General features: G+C 46.2%; 1 protein-coding gene across 1 annotated transcript; it reads left to right on the plus strand.

Moving 5' to 3' along the window:
* Positions 1 to 233: 233 nt before the first annotated feature.
* On the plus strand, positions 234 to 14,346 carry grm5a (glutamate receptor, metabotropic 5a). The gene is made up of 18 exons (XM_076031662.1): positions 234 to 425; positions 1,045 to 1,365; positions 1,460 to 1,593; positions 2,251 to 2,512; positions 2,758 to 2,872; positions 4,864 to 5,113; positions 8,165 to 8,400; positions 8,495 to 8,616; positions 8,701 to 8,825; positions 8,941 to 9,109; positions 9,646 to 9,772; positions 10,168 to 10,285; positions 10,848 to 11,034; positions 11,400 to 11,558; positions 11,629 to 11,754; positions 11,829 to 12,011; positions 12,119 to 12,288; positions 13,375 to 14,346. Exons 2-18 carry the CDS (start codon positions 1,168 to 1,170, stop codon positions 14,255 to 14,257), a joined length of 3,564 nt encoding a protein of 1,187 aa, XP_075887777.1. The 5' UTR covers positions 234 to 425; positions 1,045 to 1,167; the 3' UTR covers positions 14,258 to 14,346.
* The last annotated feature ends 3,192 nt before the right edge of the window (positions 14,347 to 17,538 follow it).

The raw sequence follows: 17,538 nt of genomic DNA on the forward strand, positions 1-17,538 counted from the left end.
CAAAAAGAGAAACCCCCATCGTCACTGCTTTTATCCTCTGTTTGCTTTCTTTACCTTTTCTTTGTTGTACCGTCTTTAGCATGGACCGTTGCTTTTCATACTCTGCAAGCAAGTCACTGTTGGAGCTCCATGCCTTGCTTTTGGAGTAGGAGTAGGAGGAGGAGGTGGTGGTGGTGGCGGTGGCGGTGGAGAGGGAAAGAAAGCGGGGGGGACTACGGGGGGAGAGCGGCGTGTGTGCGTCAGTAAGTCAAACATGTTCCAGTAACGGGCTATATTATCTGCTGCTATTTGCAGTTTGCTGTAACCAGGCGCCGGAGTGAGGATGAAGCAGAAAGCTGCTGCGCTTTTTCTCTCCCCTGCTGGTGCGTGGTGATGGAGACGGACTCAAACCGGAGGACAAGTGCAAGGCTGCCGGCAGAAAACAGGTAGGATGAAGTTGCTTTTGGCTTTTGCTGCCTTTTTTCTCTGCCTCAAAATGCTGAAAGCTTTGTTTGTTATGGAAACGATAGCCAAGTCTCCACCAGAGTTGTGTTTTTTTTTTTTTCAGGACCATGGAGAGCCACTTAATGTTAGTTGAAAGGTGTAGTGTTGAATTTGTTGATTTGTTGATTTTTTTTTGTCCTCTACTATTGGCCATAAAAAAAAAAGCTCAGTAGATCTAAAAAAATAAAAATTAAAAAAAAGCATATTTAGCCCTTCGTTTATAGCCTTGTTGTTAAAAAGAAATCTGTTCAAAATGATGCTCTGTACTTTCCACAGTGTTTGTTATTTGGCTTCATAAAACAAATTCAGAAGTTCTTTTTTTATTTCTGCTGTTTATCACCAGGCTACTGATTCTTTCTTTCTATTGTCAGAAAAAAATGACTGTATTTATTTTTGCTTAATATTGGGCCTCTGAGAGTATAACGTAAATTAGAGGTGCATATAGTCTATTGATTTTTTTATTTTTTTATTTTTTTAGTCCACATGTTCAGACTATTCCGCCCAAGTGCTGATTGTGATTTGAGTGTCTCATCTTCTTCCTGTCAATGCCCTCGTCCTCAGAAACGGAAGCTTTTCTCCTGCTAGTAAAAGCACCATGTCAAACACAAATCAGTCACCTGACCGTTGACTTTAAGAGGACAGAGGCGTTCAGGAGGTGTGAGGAGGAGAAGGAGGGACCGCAGGATGGGATTTACACCAAGGCTTTGTGTGAGCCTGCTGGTGCTGACCGTCTTCCTGATGGCTGACCTCGGCCGACCGGGCCTGAAGCACCAGGCTGGAGTCATCGCCCAGAACAATGAGAGAAGGGTGTTAGCGCACATCCCAGGCGACATCATCATTGGAGCTCTGTTCTCTGTCCACCACCAACCGCCTGCAGACAAGGTAGTCGTTGTGCGCATTGCAGTGTTTTTCTCCAATTTTTGTCCGTGTGCGATGAACGCTGTCCAATCCATTCTGTCTGGTGCGTTTCATCGAGGTCCACGAGCGGAAGTGCGGCGCGGTGCGTGAGCAGTACGGGATCCAGAGAGTGGAGGCCATGATGCACACCCTGGACCGGATAAACGCAGATCCCAACATCCTCCCTAATATCACCCTAGGCTGTGAGATCAGGTCAGAAGGCACCGCTGAACTAGTCATGAACACAGTGTGAGTGACTTTGGCTGTGGCCCTGTGGATGGAATTTACATTGTTCCTTCACTGAAAAGTACCACGAAAACAACCAAGTAACTTTGCAGGTGTGCAACGTCTTTGTAGGTGTAAGTGATCTCTGGGATCATGGCTTTCATATAGCAGGTGGATCAGATGACAGGCACGAAAACATGGAAATTTGTGAACTCATTAATATTGTGATATGTACTTTGACGTCTTCTCTCCATCAATGCACTGAAGTGATATGATGACAAAACCAAAGACAAAATCCCGAAGTTTACCAGCAGTTGGTCTGTGTTTTTGAGCTCCATGTAGCCCACACATGACTAACAGGAAGTGTGATTTCAGCAGAACTCGGCAAGGTAGAACACTCCACAGCGAAGGGAGAGAGACACATTAGCGCTGAAATCTTTTGGATGATGCAAGATTGAAATGACTAACTCAAGCTGCCAAAATCTCATATCAGCAGTGGCTTCACCTTGGACTGCAAAAAAAACAAGACACCTCTCCAAATCGGTGTTGGATAAGTGGATCTTTCAAAGCCACCGGCTGCAATGCATCCACCTGGCTGCTCCTCTTATCCTCCTCGTGTCTAAAGCCCACATTTTCACTCACCAGGGACTCGTGCTGGCACTCTGCCGTGGCCCTGGAGCAGAGCATCGAATTCATCCGGGACACGCTGGTGTCCAACGAGGAGGAGGAGAGCCAGGGCAGGTGCACGGCGGAGGTGGGGAGCCTGCTGATGCAGGGGAAGAAGCCCATCGTGGGGTTGATCGGACCGGGCTCCAGCTCCGTGGCCATCCAGGTGCAAAACCTCCTCCAGCTCTTCAACATCCCGCAGATCGCTTACTCAGCTACTAGCATGGACCTCAGTGATAAGGTGAGATCAAGTGGGGAGATGATGGTACTGTTATATTTAGACACACCAAGACATTGCTATGGACTTGAGAGTGACCAGACTGGCATCCACTGCATCATGCGAACACAACTCAGGAGTTTTGTAAAACCTCCAAAAGGCTGCAGAATGTGTGCACCTGGCGGAGTGACTCAGTGATGAAAGGGGCTAATATAATGTAGAGTTATTGAAACAGTCAAACTTCTAAATGTGCACCTTCCTGCCAACAGAGCCTGTATAAATATTTCATGAGAGTGGTGCCATCAGATATGCAACAGGCCAGAGCCATGGTGGATATTGTCAAGAGATACAGCTGGAGCTACGTGTCTGCAATACACACTGAAGGTGAGATTCTGTGTTTGTTTGTTCGTGCATATGTGTTTGCTCCAATGTTCCACATTGGTCAGTCTTTAATTTTCTCCTCATCTCCTCGACTTCAGTTAAGTTCATGCTTGGACTAGGCAGCATTTACCATGTTTACATGATGTGTGCACTGGTAATTTATTATTTCGAGACAAGTTGTGTCTTTAAGGAACTCTTGCAACTCTAAGTTCTTCATTTGTCAAGGTCCCATAATATTTTTGAAGTTGTTCATTTCGCCCTGGACTCCAATGAAGCAGCCAAAACCAAGAAATCAAATGAACTCTCAAAGCTCTCCAGAGAGATTGGGCAAAATGTCCAGTTTTAGACCCAAACAAAGCTTCCTTGAGGCAGTCATAGGCTGCAGAACCAAGACTTCACTGGGTCTATCAGTGACATCACAAAGGGATGACTTTCGAGAACCACATGTCTTGAGTTCACTGCCAGGCATGTGTCTACATGTTATTCTCAGACATTACATCTTGTGACATTACTGAAGTGGATCTTGCAAAAATTGGGACATTTAAATGTTAAAACCCGCAGCTGGAGAGAAAGACGACACTGTTTCCCTGCTGATTTTCTGACTTGCCAGCATCATAGAATAGATTCCGTGAGTGCGTGGTGCTGTTTGTCATTCTGTGTGGGAATCCTGCAACGTGCACAATGGGACCAATAGCAGCCGCCGTGACACAAACACACACACACATACACACACACACACATACACACAATGACACCCACAAACCACACAGAAGCCTCTCGTTTGCCACCTCTAATTTTAGCTGTTTACATACTGCCTGTGCCCCATATGTCATGAATATGAAATGTGGCATGAAATTGGCACTGATGATACTATATAGTCTATGTAATCCTATGAAAGATCCCGAGGAGCGTCGCAGGGAACCTCAAGAATGACTTTTACAGCCTGCCACGGTGTCACGGTGCTCTGCCGAGTGACGCCAACCATCATGGCAAACTTTGATCACACTGGCAGAAAGCTGAAAGCTTCCAGTTGCTTCCTTCTTTTACTTCAGACTTATTTTCCACAAAACGCATGAACACGTGTAGCAAACGTGTCGACGTGAAATGAGTGCAAAGATGACCTTTAATCATATTTACCACCTTTATTTCTTTTGAGTTGCTTGTGCATTAGTGTATGACAGAACTCTAATTCCATTTTTTTTTCCAACTCTGGTCACACACACTTAGTATGCGGTAGGTACAGTACAACTAATTTGAGGAGCAACGACTGTCGCTGTGCAACGTTTCAGAAATATATTTTTAAACAATGTCCTAATGACAACAACAAATGGACATTATCGACCTTAGCAATGGAAAAAATGTAGTTATATTATTAGGAATATTTTAGGATCATTCTTAGAAATATTCCAGATTCAGGTACAGCTAAATGAATGCTGGATATTTTTTGGAGCCTGCCGCACACAGTCGCTCTTCCTAATTTTCATAACATTTTGCCCGTACCTCAAGGCAGCGCATCATTAATTCCTCCTAATCATTGATGGCTGAAGAGGAGGGGAGGGAAAAAAAACTGAATTGATGAACAGTAGGTCAGTAGTTTAAATGCAAGTAGAATGGCAGCACAATCATATTGGGTTGAAGTGATAAAATACTAGTGGCACATAGGAGTGAAAGTTTCTCTCTACCGCTCTCTCTCTCTCTCACACACACACACACACACACACAGGCGAAAAGGAAGACTCGGGGGGTTGTTGTGCCTGGAGATAAACTTGTGGAAGTAGGTGACCTCATTTACTGCAAAACAGGGGAAATCTAACCTCTGACAGCTGCCATAGCAGGGACGGAAGCGGCAGCAGCGACTGGCAGCGCTCACACACTCGCCAGCACGTGTTCCACTGCCCCATTAAACGGATGAATTATTTGTGCTGCTATCTGCTCTGACTAGAAGGCTTCAATTATGCAACAAATGTTTGGTTGGATTTTGTCCCTCCGCCCAGGTAATTACGGTGAGAGCGGCATGGAGGCATTCAAAGACATGGCGGCGAAGGAGGGCATCTGCATTGCCCACTCCGACAAGATCTACAGCAACGCCGGCGAGCGCAGCTTCGACAAGCTGCTTCAGAAGCTCCGGGGCCACCTGCCCAAGGCCCGGGTGGTGGCCTGCTTCTGCGAGGGCATGACGGTCCGAGGGATCCTCATGGCCATGAGGCGGCAGCAGCTGGAGGGGGAGTTTCTACTGGTGGGAAGGTAAAGGGTCGAGGGGGGCGGGGAGAGAAAACAGCTTGATTAAGAACACTGGCTGTACATAAAGATGAATAAAGCTTGTGTGAGGGGGCCATAACCTTGCGATGGTTCAAGTGTCCAACACTTTATGATAAAATCGATTCCGGGGCCCGGGCCGGGGACCTTTCTGTGTGGAGTTTGCATGTTCTCCCTGTGTCTGCGTGGGTTCTCTCCAGGTTCTCCGGCTTCCTCCCACACTCCAAAAACATGCATGTGAGGTCAATTGAACACTCTAAATTGTCCGTAGGTGTGCATGTGAGTGTGAATGGTTGTCTGTCTCTATGTGGCCCTGCGATGAACTGGCGACTTGTCCAGGGTGTCACCCTGCCTTCACCCTAGACAGCTGGGATAGGCTCCAGCAGACCCCCGTGACCCTGAATAGGAATAAGCGGGTATAGAAGATGAATGAATGAACTTATCCACACATTGTTATTTATATGTTTTTTTCTTTCCATTCTTATTGAAACCAGATTTGGCGGTACCTGCTGGCCGAATTTAGCTTTTCAGCACAGCCGCATCCATCATATTTATATACAGCCGTTTTTGGGGGTTCTGACTGCGTATGATTTTCTCCTGTGCGCTACTTGTTCTGTGCACTCATTTCCAATCCAGACCCTGTTTGGATGTCCAGCGTCATCAGACAAGATGTCTCGTCTAGCGCAACCATCTTCTCATCACCATCCTCATTCTCATATCCATCGCGTGCATTCGCCTCCACGGTGGTCTTGGGGACGTTAAGGTATTTTGTCAATGAGTTTATGCAAATGTAGTCATGAACCATATCCTGGAGAGCAGTGAGAGACATGCAGCAAAATAGGAATCCTACGCAGGAAATTTCAACGTTAAGTGTCCAGAGTGTTGAAGGAAAAAAGTGGGAGTTGTGATAGTGGCGGCATAAAGGATCGACACTCTGCTAGAATACCTTGTTTTATTTTAAGGTTTAGCTCTCTGGCCCACTCCCGTCCCTGCTGTTCTATAAATTCCTTTCCTCATTAGGAGCCACATACAGTATGTAGGCTGTCGCTCAAATCTGACAGCAGGAAACATAAAATAACCTTGAACTACTTATTGCAAAAACAGCCCCTCCTTCCCCCATCCATTTTACGGCTGAGAGCTTCTCAGCCAGTTGCGTTATGGTCATCCGTGTGAAGTCTTCTCCTTTGTATTCACTTTATGTAGTCAAGCGATAAGCCAATGTTGTATTGCAGTTCCTGTTTGAGGACGCGGGACGAGAAACCAGAGAGGATTTTATTTACGAAACGCCACCATGCCTGAGTGGCCATGTGACCTAAGGTTGATTTCATAAAGTATTCCTGGAATCTCCTCCAGCCTTTGGCAGCTCATCTGGAGAAGGTTAGAGCTCCAGTCAGTTGCTGCAGCTGCTGTTTTTTTCTTTTAATATTCTGGATGGATTCATTTTTTTTTTTATTATTAGAAAATGAATTCCTGTCCAGCTTCAAGTTCATACCACTACAAAGTGCTGAAGTGTCCACTCAGAGATGATCTGACTGGATAGGTTGGCCAGCAAAGCACCCCTTGTGTGTGTGTGTGTGTGTGTGTGTGTGCGTGTGTGTTCAGACTCACATCCACTTGTGTGTATCCTCGGGACTGTAGGTGGTGGTGCAGCAGCACCAGCAGCAGCAGCAGCAGTGTTATCGGCCTCCCGGGTCAACGTGTGTGGGTTTCACACAAGAGTGATTCAAACTATCCAGAGTCAAATCCCAGCGTGCTTTTCATATCCACCCTTCCCTTTATGGAGCTCCTGTGCTCGCTTCTCTAAGGATGTGTTACGAAATGATCTCCTACCTAACCCGGAGAGCCGGGCGTCATTAAATTAAAGAGAAAAAAAAAAAACATGCACACCCACGCAAGCGTTGTGTAACTGGAGCTCGGTTAGCAAAGTTTTTCAAAGATGATTTCCTTTTTTTTTTTTTTTTGTTTTGTTTTTTTGGCCGGCGCAAAGAGAGGAATTTATTTGCATGCAATGGTGTTTACACGAGCGCACGTGTGCGGAGGTGCCTCATTGCTCTGCCTGTGTTTGGTCGGCGTTGGTATCCACAGGGGGTGATAATAATAGATGGAGTAAAAAGCTCTTTTATGCCGCTCACTGATGGAATGGCCTATTGAGTCTAATCCCAAATGTTTTGTTTTCCTTTTTTCCTTTTTTTGAATAAACACCAGATGAGCTGCTGCAGTTTGCTGGTGTTCAAAGCTCATTGGAAAGCACTTTAATGCTGTGACTCTGCTTTTATTGCGACGCAGCTTTTGCCAACACACATTTACACCCATTTCCAATTAAATGAAGATCATCGACGGGGCGGCTTGATGGTGGAATCTGTTAGCAAAGCGCCTCATGCGTCGGCAGCGAAGACCTGGCTGCTGAAGGCGTTTTGATGGTAGCGATGCACGCTGGTACCAACACGCGTCAGTGGACGCAAGCAGATAATGAGTCCGCAGAGATGTTATTAATCAGTGTGTAGACAGAAACCTTTGCACGAGTGTTACCATGGCAGCGATGCATCCCAAGAAAAATGATGGAAGCAAGCAAAGAAAGGCAGAAAAACAGACTCCTTTCTCCTTTTCTCCCACTTTTGTCTCTTCATCCTCTGAAGGGAGGAAGGGGGGGGGGGGTCGTTTGAGGCTGTGCAGGCCGTTAACTTGGATAGTTCGGTCGCACACTCAGTGTTTTGTTGATACATCTGAGTCACCATCATCAATATTTTGCCCTTAAGCTCACTGTGGTGCCGTCCCCGGCTTCATATCTGCGAAACCACTGTCTGTCTTCTCCCATCTGTCAAACAGGTGTGTGAAATGAAGTCGGGACCGGCAGCCACACTTTTATCTGTGCAGTGTTCCCTGCTGCAGCGTTGTGTTGCTTGCCATTCTGAGCCTCTGTATGAAAGAGAATCAAAGGCGTTTCTCCATTTCGCACAAATTGAAATAGTCAAACCCCCGTGCTGGCTACAGTATTGAACGTTCACGCCATTCAAGTGTGTGTTCCGCCTCCTCGTGCAGCGACGGCTGGGCCGACAGGTCCGACGTGACCGACGGCTACGAGAAGGAGGCGGCGGGCGGCATCACCATCAAGCTCAAGTCGGCCCACGTGACCTGGTTCGACGGCTACTACCTCAACCTCAAGCCCGACTCCAACGTGAGGAACCCCTGGTTCCCCGAGTTCTGGCAGCACCGCTTCCAGTGCCGGCTGAGGGGCCACCCGCAGGAGAACATCAAGTACAACCGCACCTGCACCTGTAAGTTGCCGAGCAGGAGACGCTGCCACGTATTTACAGGAGGCGGCGGGTGGAAATTAGGGCACCTCACAGCGACTTTTTGTCTTCCCCTCAGGGAGAGAGTCCCTGCGGCAGCAGTACGTCCAGGACTCCAAGATGGGCTTCGTCATCAACGCCATCTACTCAATGGCTTACGGCCTGCACACCATGCAGGAGTCCCTCTGTCCGGGCTACAAGGTAGAGAGGCGGAAGCGTTTGTCGGCTCCTCGCATCGACACCTGACAGTTTCAAAGGAAAGTCTTTCTCTCGATCTAAAAACAGGGTTTGTGTGAGAACATGCGGCCCATCGACGGACGCAAGCTGCTTGAATTCCTAATGAGGACCAACTTCACCGGTGTATCTGGAGAGACCATCCACTTTGACCAGAACGGAGACTCACCGGGCAGGTCAGAGAAAGCTGACAATTTATTCTTAAAAAAAAAAAAAAAAAAAGAAAAGAAAAATAGGAAGGGGACGGATGAACACTTTGTTGTCTCAACTGTGCTTTTTTTAATCCCCCAGATATGAAATCATGAACTTCAAGCCGATCGGGGAGGACGGGTTCGCCTACATCCACGTGGGCAGCTGGGATCAGGGCGGCTTGCGGATCAACGACGAGGAAATCTGGAGTAACGGCAGTGACATCATCCAGTCGGTCTGCTCCGAGCCCTGCCAAAAGGCTCAGATCAAAGTAGGCAACCAGCCGCCGTTGTACAGAGGCTGGAAAACGACACCATATATTGCACATTGTAAACAAGTAAATGGGACAATCTTACAGAAGGTGGGACAAACACTTTCCGAGGGGTGTCGTTGCTTATCTGAGAGGCATCACAGACGAAATAAGATGCAAAATCCGTAAAGGATTGACTTTTCTCAAGGCGGAGGACTTTACTGACATTCCAGAGACACATTTTTTCTAAAGTGGACATTTTACATTGCCGGCCCTTTAAAGTAATGTGTCGACACTCCACTGAGTCTTCTGCAAGGGACAGCTAGCCATAAGCAATTATCTCACAGTTCTTGCAGTCTTTTTTTAATTAATGCTTTAGATATTAATGAAGCTAAAACATATAGTACACACTGATTTTTTTTTCTTTAAGAAGCCCTTTGTTCCCCTTGTGAGGTGATGTTCATTCCCCTGATCAACAGGTCTGAAGAGGGTAAGATTAGCTACAGAAACATGCTGCTGGAGCTTTGAGACCTTTCAATGTGTGTGTGTGTCTCCAGGTGATCCGTAAAGGAGAGGTGAGCTGCTGCTGGACCTGCACTCCCTGCAAGGACAACGAGTTTGTGTTCGACGAGTACACCTGCAGGGCCTGCCTCCTCGGCTCCTGGCCCACCGATGACCTCACTGGTGAGCTGCACGTATGGCCGTGTGCCTGGCGCTGTGGCAGAATGAGATTTACACTTTCCAATGTGGATCGCACGCCGGCGGCGAACCCGAAATCCCCTTCGCCTCTCACACGCGACACGACGACACAACGCTGCTGCAACATGCAACTGTACATGTGTGAAGCGACTTCATGCTGCTGCCAGCCTGCAGGATATGACTGAACGCGGATTTCTTAAGTCTGTAGAAAGCAGCAGAACCTTTTTCATGTCTTCACACAGCTTCCCCCCACCACTGTCACTGAAGAGGAAAGCTGTTGGCAGACTGACAGAAAGCTTTATATTTTTGAGTAGCACATGTGAAAATAAAATAAAACGTCGGACCTCGCCCGCATGATCTTTCTGTGCTGCATCACACAGGTTGTGAGCCAATCCCGGTGCAGTACGTGCGCTGGGGAGACCCGGAGCCCATCGCCGCCGTGGTCTTCGCCTGCCTGGGCCTCCTGGCGACACTCTTTGTTACCTCTGTGTTTGTCAAGTAATTGCGCTCTTCCTACTTAATGGTGTCACATTTTAGAAGCATCAAGTGAAGCAGAAAAAAAGCAAGTTTGTTGTGTCAAAAGCCTGTTGATGATGAGTGAATTGCTGGATAAACAGTAAGAGACTGAGTTATTAACAGCATATAAAGCTAAGGGGCTACTCAAATTCAATTGACCTTCAATGACCAGAAATAAAGAAAGGGGAAAAAAAAACTCAACCAAAATATGGCTTGATTATGATATATGATGATGATAGTGGTTCAACACCTGATGTATGTACGTTCAACCCAGGATCACAGAGTTCTAAAGGCTTTGCTGATGGTGTTGGATTTCAGGATAATTGTGAACAGTTACATTAACTGTAAATTGGGTGAGGTTTCTTGAAGCAACTGGACTAATATATGGTAAAATGCAAACAAGTTTTCTAATATATGCCTTAGGAGCAGGACACAAGGCCAGATGAGTGTGGTCAGAGTTTGACTGGCAGGCTGTGCTGCTTCATTGGTGGGATGATTTTTTTGTTGTTGTTTGTGTTAAACACTCATCCAATCTGATGCACAGATTTTGGGACACTCCTGTGGTCAAGTCTTCCAGCCGCGAGCTGTGCTACATCATCCTGGCCGGGATCTGCCTGGGTTACCTTTGCACATTCAGCCTGATCGCCAAGCCTCACATCATCTACTGCTACCTCCAGCGGCTGGGAATCGGCCTGTCGCCCGCCATGAGTTACTCTGCCCTGGTGACCAAGGTGAGCTCCTCCTCCTGGGCCACTGTAGGCCAGAGGTCAGCCTGCTGGCCATGGTGCACCACACGAGGCCAATTTCCTCATTATTTAGGGATGTTTAGAGGTGAGGGCGTCTGAGGATAAGGACGGTAGTGGAAGAGCTTCATTGTGAAACTGGACGGTTTCCAGCTATCAGGGAGTCATAGACAGCGAGCAGCTGTGTGGGCCGGCAGCTTGATGTTTGGGATGTGGGAACTAAAAATGGCATCACCATGAATCACAGCACAAAGGGGGTATCATCCACATTTGATGTGAGCAAAAGGCTGCAAAAGCATTTGGTGTGAGTGCGTGTTTTCTTTCTGTTTATTTATTTATTTATTTTGACGCAGACCAACCGTATAGCTCGAATCCTGGCAGGCAGCAAGAAGAAGATCTGCACCAAGAAGCCGCGCTTCATGTCCGCCTGCGCACAGTTGGTCATTGCCTTCCTACTCATCCTGCTGCAGCTGGGGATCATCGTGGCACTGCTCATCATCGAGCCGCCGCAGGTACGTTTTTGCGATTGTGTTGAGGCAACGTTCAGTCGCCGTTTATATGGTATTTTTTCTCCGCCATCAGGTGATCTACGACTACCCCAGCATCCGCGAGGTTCACCTGATCTGCAACCTGACCACCCTGGGGGTGGTGGCACCGCTGGGCTACAACGGCCTGCTCATCCTCAGCTGCACCTTTTACGCCTTCAAGGTACTTCAGCGCTTTTCCCTCACGCTGCTCCTGCAGCCGCTCGCTGATCTTTAAAACATAATCTCTCCTCCCAGACTCGCAACGTTCCGGCCAATTTTAACGAAGCCAAGTATATCGCCTTCACCATGTACACCACCTGCATCATCTGGCTGGCCTTTGTCCCCATTTACTTTGGCTCCAACTACAAGATCATAACTATGTGCTTTAGTGTCAGCCTAAGTGCCACAGTGGCTCTCTGCTGCATGTTTGTCCCAAAGGTAAGAAACTCACAAACTGCACCAAACCAAAGTTTTCCCGTCTCAGTTTATTTTTATCTATGTGAATCTGTTCTAATGGATTTTTTTTTTTTAACGATCGTGGTCAGGTGTACATCATGCTTGCCAAGCCGGAGAAGAACGTCCGAAGCGCTTTCACAACATCGACAGTCGTGCGCATGCACGTGGGCGACGCCAAGAAAGCTGCCAAGTCTGGCAAATCCTCCAGCAGCATGGCCAACTTGTTCAGGCGCAGCGGTTCCGGCCAAGAGAACATCAGGTCTGTCCTGGGACATTAGTGCTATTAAGACATATTAAGCCATAATGGAATTAAGAAAACCTGTCAGAGGCACGTGTCTCGAGGGAGGAAAGAATGCATAGTGCACTGGTACACATGCTGCATTTGCACATGTTGGCTGATTGTCTCTCTGCCTTTGTACTCCGAAATGAGGCAATTGAATTAGCAAATGCCTATGGAAATGTTTTTTTTTTTTTTTTTTTTATCTGTATGTGGCCTTATTTTTATTTTTTTCAAAAGCTTTTACTGGGCCACTGTGTGGAGATGACCAACTCCAAGATATTTTCCAAAAAGACACTTTTGCTCCCGTCCAAAAGCTGCCTTTGGTGAATCAGATCTTGAATCCTCGACAACTGACAGAAAAAGATTAAGGGGAAGAAGAAGGAAAAAAAAACAGATTCCAGAGCTGCGAAAAGGCTATCTCATTTGGGTTAAGTACTCCCACAGGAGATCTGCTGCCTTTAAGGATTTTTTTTCCTTCTTTCGAGGGAAGATAAAAGAAAATGGATAGAGATGTGAAATCACACAGAAAGCAAAAAGGCAGAATGGGGGAGGGGGCGGTGGAAATAATGATGGGAAGAATTAGAACGCCAACCTCATGTGGGAGGTTCTTCCTCCCCTGTTATCCCAGTATGACGGCGGAATGGAAGGCGCACAGTTACGCCTGCGGCACACGGTAAGACAGTGTCACAGAGTGGATGTGTCATTATCAGTTTTACTTCCAGGAGCTGCCGTTAAAGGTCCAGTGTGTAAAATTTTTAAAGAAGCCCGGTATTTAAGGAAGCACGTCTGATGCATTTCGTATTTAGGCCACTATATGGTGGGCTTCCTTAAGAAATGGCTGCGCAAGATGGCAGCTAACTTCTTCTTCTCGATGTATATTGAGTACTATTCTAAGAGAAGAAAAACCAAATGACTTGTATTGTAGTGTGAGCATATACTTTTATTAATGTATTTATGGGCTTGATGTTAAGTTTTTACCAATGTGGAAATCATTAATTAAGCCAAATCTTACACACTGTACCTTTAACTGGCTGCGTTGTTTTTGTGTTCTTTTTTTTTTTTCAGTTCCAACGGCAAGTCAGTGGCGTGGTCACAAAACGACCGTGGCCACCGGCCAAACCTGTGGAAGAGGATGTCGTTCCACATAAAGAAGAAGGAGGCGGCGATGGAGGTCAACCAGACCGCCATCATCAAACCATTCTCCAAGGACGGCGACGAGGCAGCCGAGGCCGAGCTGGGAGGAAGCTTCCAAGAGATGCAGGCGTCCCGCTCGCCACTAACCACCGTCAGCCAGAACGCCGCCAAGGCCCGAGGCCTCCAGGGTGGTGTGGAGGTGCTGCCAGCGTACGCACCCGAGCAGCCAGCTGGCGCGGTGAGGAGGAGGGGCGGAGACGGCAGCCCGGGCACCGATGCGGCCGACGGCGGAGACATCAGCGTGGTGGGAGTGGGCGACATCGGCATGGGGCTGATGGTGGGCCAGCCTGCGGGCGCCACCATCATGGACCAGATCAGCTGCGTGGTCAACCGCTTCACCGCCAACATCAGCGAACTGAACACCATGATGCTGCCAGGCGGAGCCCCGCCCACCTCGGCGGCGGACGCCACAGACACCTCGGCGGCACCGTGCCCGTCCCAGTTCCTCCCATCCAAGGGCAGAGCGGCCGCCACCACGGTCACCACCTACGCCGAAGTGGCGACTGCGGACGTATCTAATTACAGCGACAATCGGCCGGGCGGCAAGATTTACGAGCACTTAGCCGGAGCCTGCGTGGGCGGCAGACGGCCAAAGGACACAGAGGAGCTGCTGGCCCTCACGCCTCCGTCCCCGTTTCGAGACTCGTCGCTGAGCTCCGAGTGCAGTTCGCCCACCACCGCCTCCCCGACGTCCGAGGTCGAGTACGACCAGTTGCTGCTGAGACACTTCAGCCAGAGTTCGTCTTCCCTCTAAACCCGCATCAACTCCGGCCCAGTGTTTGCCGTTACGAACACCAAGGGCCCGGAACTTCAGACTGAGCCAAGCTCGTGGATACCTTTTACTTGGGGGAAACTGCAAGATTACTGCACTCAATGGTCACTGCAGGAGTTTGGTCCTCCTTGTCAAGCGCATTTGTCATTTATCCCCAAGTGAGTACAGAAAAGTTTTGACCAGTCTTGACAAACAACTGGACATGTTTTCATACATGTCCAACCGACTTGAGAAGTCAACAGAGATTAAAGCATTCAAATTCCAAAGATGAACAATGCGACACTAACGTTGGGCTCAGCAACTCTGTCTGTTCCCTCATTTAACGGATTCTGACCATGTGATTGCTCAAATTTCACCTGACATTTAGCTCTTGTCTTAAGTCTTCTTAAACCCCAGCGAATTCCATAACCAGTCAGCTTTTGTTATGGATAAAGAAGTAGAATGTAGTAGGAAAACCAGGTAGAAGACTACTACGAGTAGTAAAGAATAGCTGCTGTTGAAGAGATTAGCGCAAATGCAGCTGTGGCAGCGTTTTACTGCAACTGGACACAAACGACCTCACCTCAAGTTGTGCCCCTGCTTTTTGGATGTGTTTTTGTTGGCGCTTTACCATATGGATTTGTGATATAAATCAAAGGGTTTGAGGAAACCTTCTATCTGGAAAGTCATCCTGATCCTAATTTACCAGAAGTGGTTCGGATGTATGGGCTTTTTTTTTTCTTAGGCAGAAGCAGAAAACAACAATGTTTGGATTACTGTTCTGATGAAACTATTGCTAGGATAGAACTATGTGTTTTCTTATATCACTGTAGTTGACTTTAGGTAGAAGGGTTGAGTTAGGGCAACTGGACTTGTTCCTGTGATCCTGTAGACGTTTCGCTTTTAACCAAAAGGCTTCTTCAGTTCTGAAAGGTGTCGGAGAGTCCCAGGTATTTAACCACCAACTGAAGGAGCCTTTCGGATGAGAGGGGAAACATCTTCAAGATCACAAGAACAAGTCCAGTGGCCGGAACTCAACCCTTCTACCATAAAATGACCTGGATGACTGAGAACCTTCACAGACATGCAGTTGACTTTGTGTTGTTGTTGTTTTTTTACAGTAAAATTAATATTTATATTGTTTCAAGACTACGAGGATGGCAATTTTCTCTGTGACGTGGCAGCGCCAAAAAAATAGGCTCAGAATAACTTTGGCTAACATTAACGAGGCCCCTTGTTTCCTGCCTCTGATTTGTCTCCAATCCCAGAAGATGAGCGAGCTTCCTGCTTCCTGAAGGACGATGTGCTGCTTTATATAAGGCTCTGACAACACTGACCTTTTTTCTTCTTCTTCTTTTTTTTTTTATTACAACAAACATTTGTGGGGAGTGAAACAAGCCCTGAGAGCCTGGACTACTTGGATACTTGAATGTACGAGAATTTGTCATGTGACGTACCGATGGACCAAAACCGACCTTCTGCCTCAGGATGAAGCAAAAGACTTCTGGTGTCACTTTCTACCTGCTGCTGAATGACTCCTCTGTCTGCGCTGCATGATGTCAAACATTTTGGTAACGCACTCTTTAAGTTATTACTTGCACTGGAATACTTTTTTGAAGTCCAGGGTCCAATTAGTTAGGCCTGAATGATGGAGTTATTATGGTACAAGTGGCATTAGTGTATTTTTGTAACGACAATCACGAAAAGGACAAAACAAACAAACAGCAGGTACGTGAAAATCTTTGTTGCCACAAATATGGAAACAGCTTGTTTCCAGCCTACTAGTCGGCAACAGTGAGACTGTATTAATGAACATGTTTTTCTGATAAAGTGAGAACACGGTGGGAGACTTTTTTGAGCCAATTTAGATTAAAAACTTTAAGGTGTTAGATATAGAAATGTTCTGCTTATGTTCTGCAGATTTCTTTTTCTGCTGTTTGCGTTGTTGCTTCTCAGGCTACAAATTGTGATTGAGAATAGATAAGCTGCAGATGTTGGGGATAACAATGTTAGCGGAGCAACAGTGTACTTCATCTGAATCTCAGAAATTGTTTTACCTGATGTCTAAAAAACTAGAATTTCTCAAAAAAAACAAAAAACAACCGTTGATGTCTTGTTTGAATTTCCAGTACGCTTCTTCCTGTAACCCTATTCTCCCCTTATGGATGATGTTTGTGCAAGACACATACATTTCTACAATGGTTGCAAGAATATTTACATATTTATTTTAATGTCACGTTTTCATTATGAAAATCATAGACAGACAATTTTCATATTTGCATGCTGGAAGTTGCAAAGTGACGTGTTGTAGTTGTTTTGGGGTTTATTCCAACAAGAATTAATGAAAATACTGAAAACCGTGTATCTTTACCTTTCTTTACCTATCTTTATTGCAACAGTCAGTATGAATCATTTATGTTTCAAAATGTAAATTATTTTTTCTTACCATTTTTTAAATTAGCTGTAAATTTTTCTTGCCTTGAAAGAATACTCAGAAAACAAAGTTTTCCTGTGTAAGTACAGAAACAATAATGCCATGCTTCTTTTGTTAAGAGATATTAATATACTGAGAAAATCAGTTCTTAATTCTTGTTCTGTTTTAAGTGAGCCCTGATAACCCCATACACACAGACTGGCATTGTTATTAGCTTGGACGTTGGCAGTTGGAAGCTGAATTATTTAAGAGTTGCCAAAGTTGTGTTCAATGCTGGTTAGCCAAAAGCTGGGCATGTAGGTTTTTTGTTTTTTTTTTTGTCCAAGCAACAATTTCCATTCCAAATTTTTTTTTTTTTTTTTTTCAAAAAAGGCAAAAAAAAAAAAAAAAAAAAAACTTTTCTGGGACTTCCGAGGGCTCTCACTGCTAATTAGCGGGACAGCCCATGTGATCACGACATGGCCTCCTCTTAAACTGTTTTTATAACACATTTGACTATATTGTGTCATAAAGTATGATATGAGATATTTTACAGCAGGCTTTGTTTTTCTTAAAGCCAAGAGGGACCATTAAGCTAAGAAAACACACTGTAAGCTTGGTCCTTGTTTTCTGATGTCCCTATTGATCAGACATCTATCTCGTATCAGCTTTGATGTCAGAGTAAAATCACCAAAGTTTAATTCGGGCAAATAGCAGGAGAATATAGAAGACCTGACTTCATCAGCAAAAACACCTCCTGAAACTGATGTTATTTCTATTGCTACCTTCCTTCTTTTCTTCCTTGCACTACTTTTCCTAATTTCCTAATAATCTTCCACCTGGTGTGAAGTACAGTACAGTACACAGTATA

The sequence above is a fragment of the Nelusetta ayraudi genome, unplaced genomic scaffold (genome assembly GCF_046127955.1).
Source record: "Nelusetta ayraudi isolate G7.1 ecotype Tasmania unplaced genomic scaffold, CSIRO-AGI_Nayr_v1 ptg000033l, whole genome shotgun sequence".
Classification (NCBI taxonomy): domain Eukaryota; kingdom Metazoa; phylum Chordata; class Actinopteri; order Tetraodontiformes; family Monacanthidae; genus Nelusetta; species Nelusetta ayraudi.

Coding starts and splice junctions, on each gene's coding strand:
- grm5a (XM_076031662.1), top strand. CDS start 1,168: ATGGGATTTACACCAAGGCTTTGTGTGAGCCTGCTGGTGCTGACCGTC. Junction 1,366..1,459: donor ACCAACCGCCTGCAGACAAG/GTAGTCGTTGTG, acceptor CGTTTCATCGAG/GTCCACGAGCGGAAGTGCGG. Junction 8,826..8,940: donor AACGGAGACTCACCGGGCAG/GTCAGAGAAAGC, acceptor TTAATCCCCCAG/ATATGAAATCATGAACTTCA.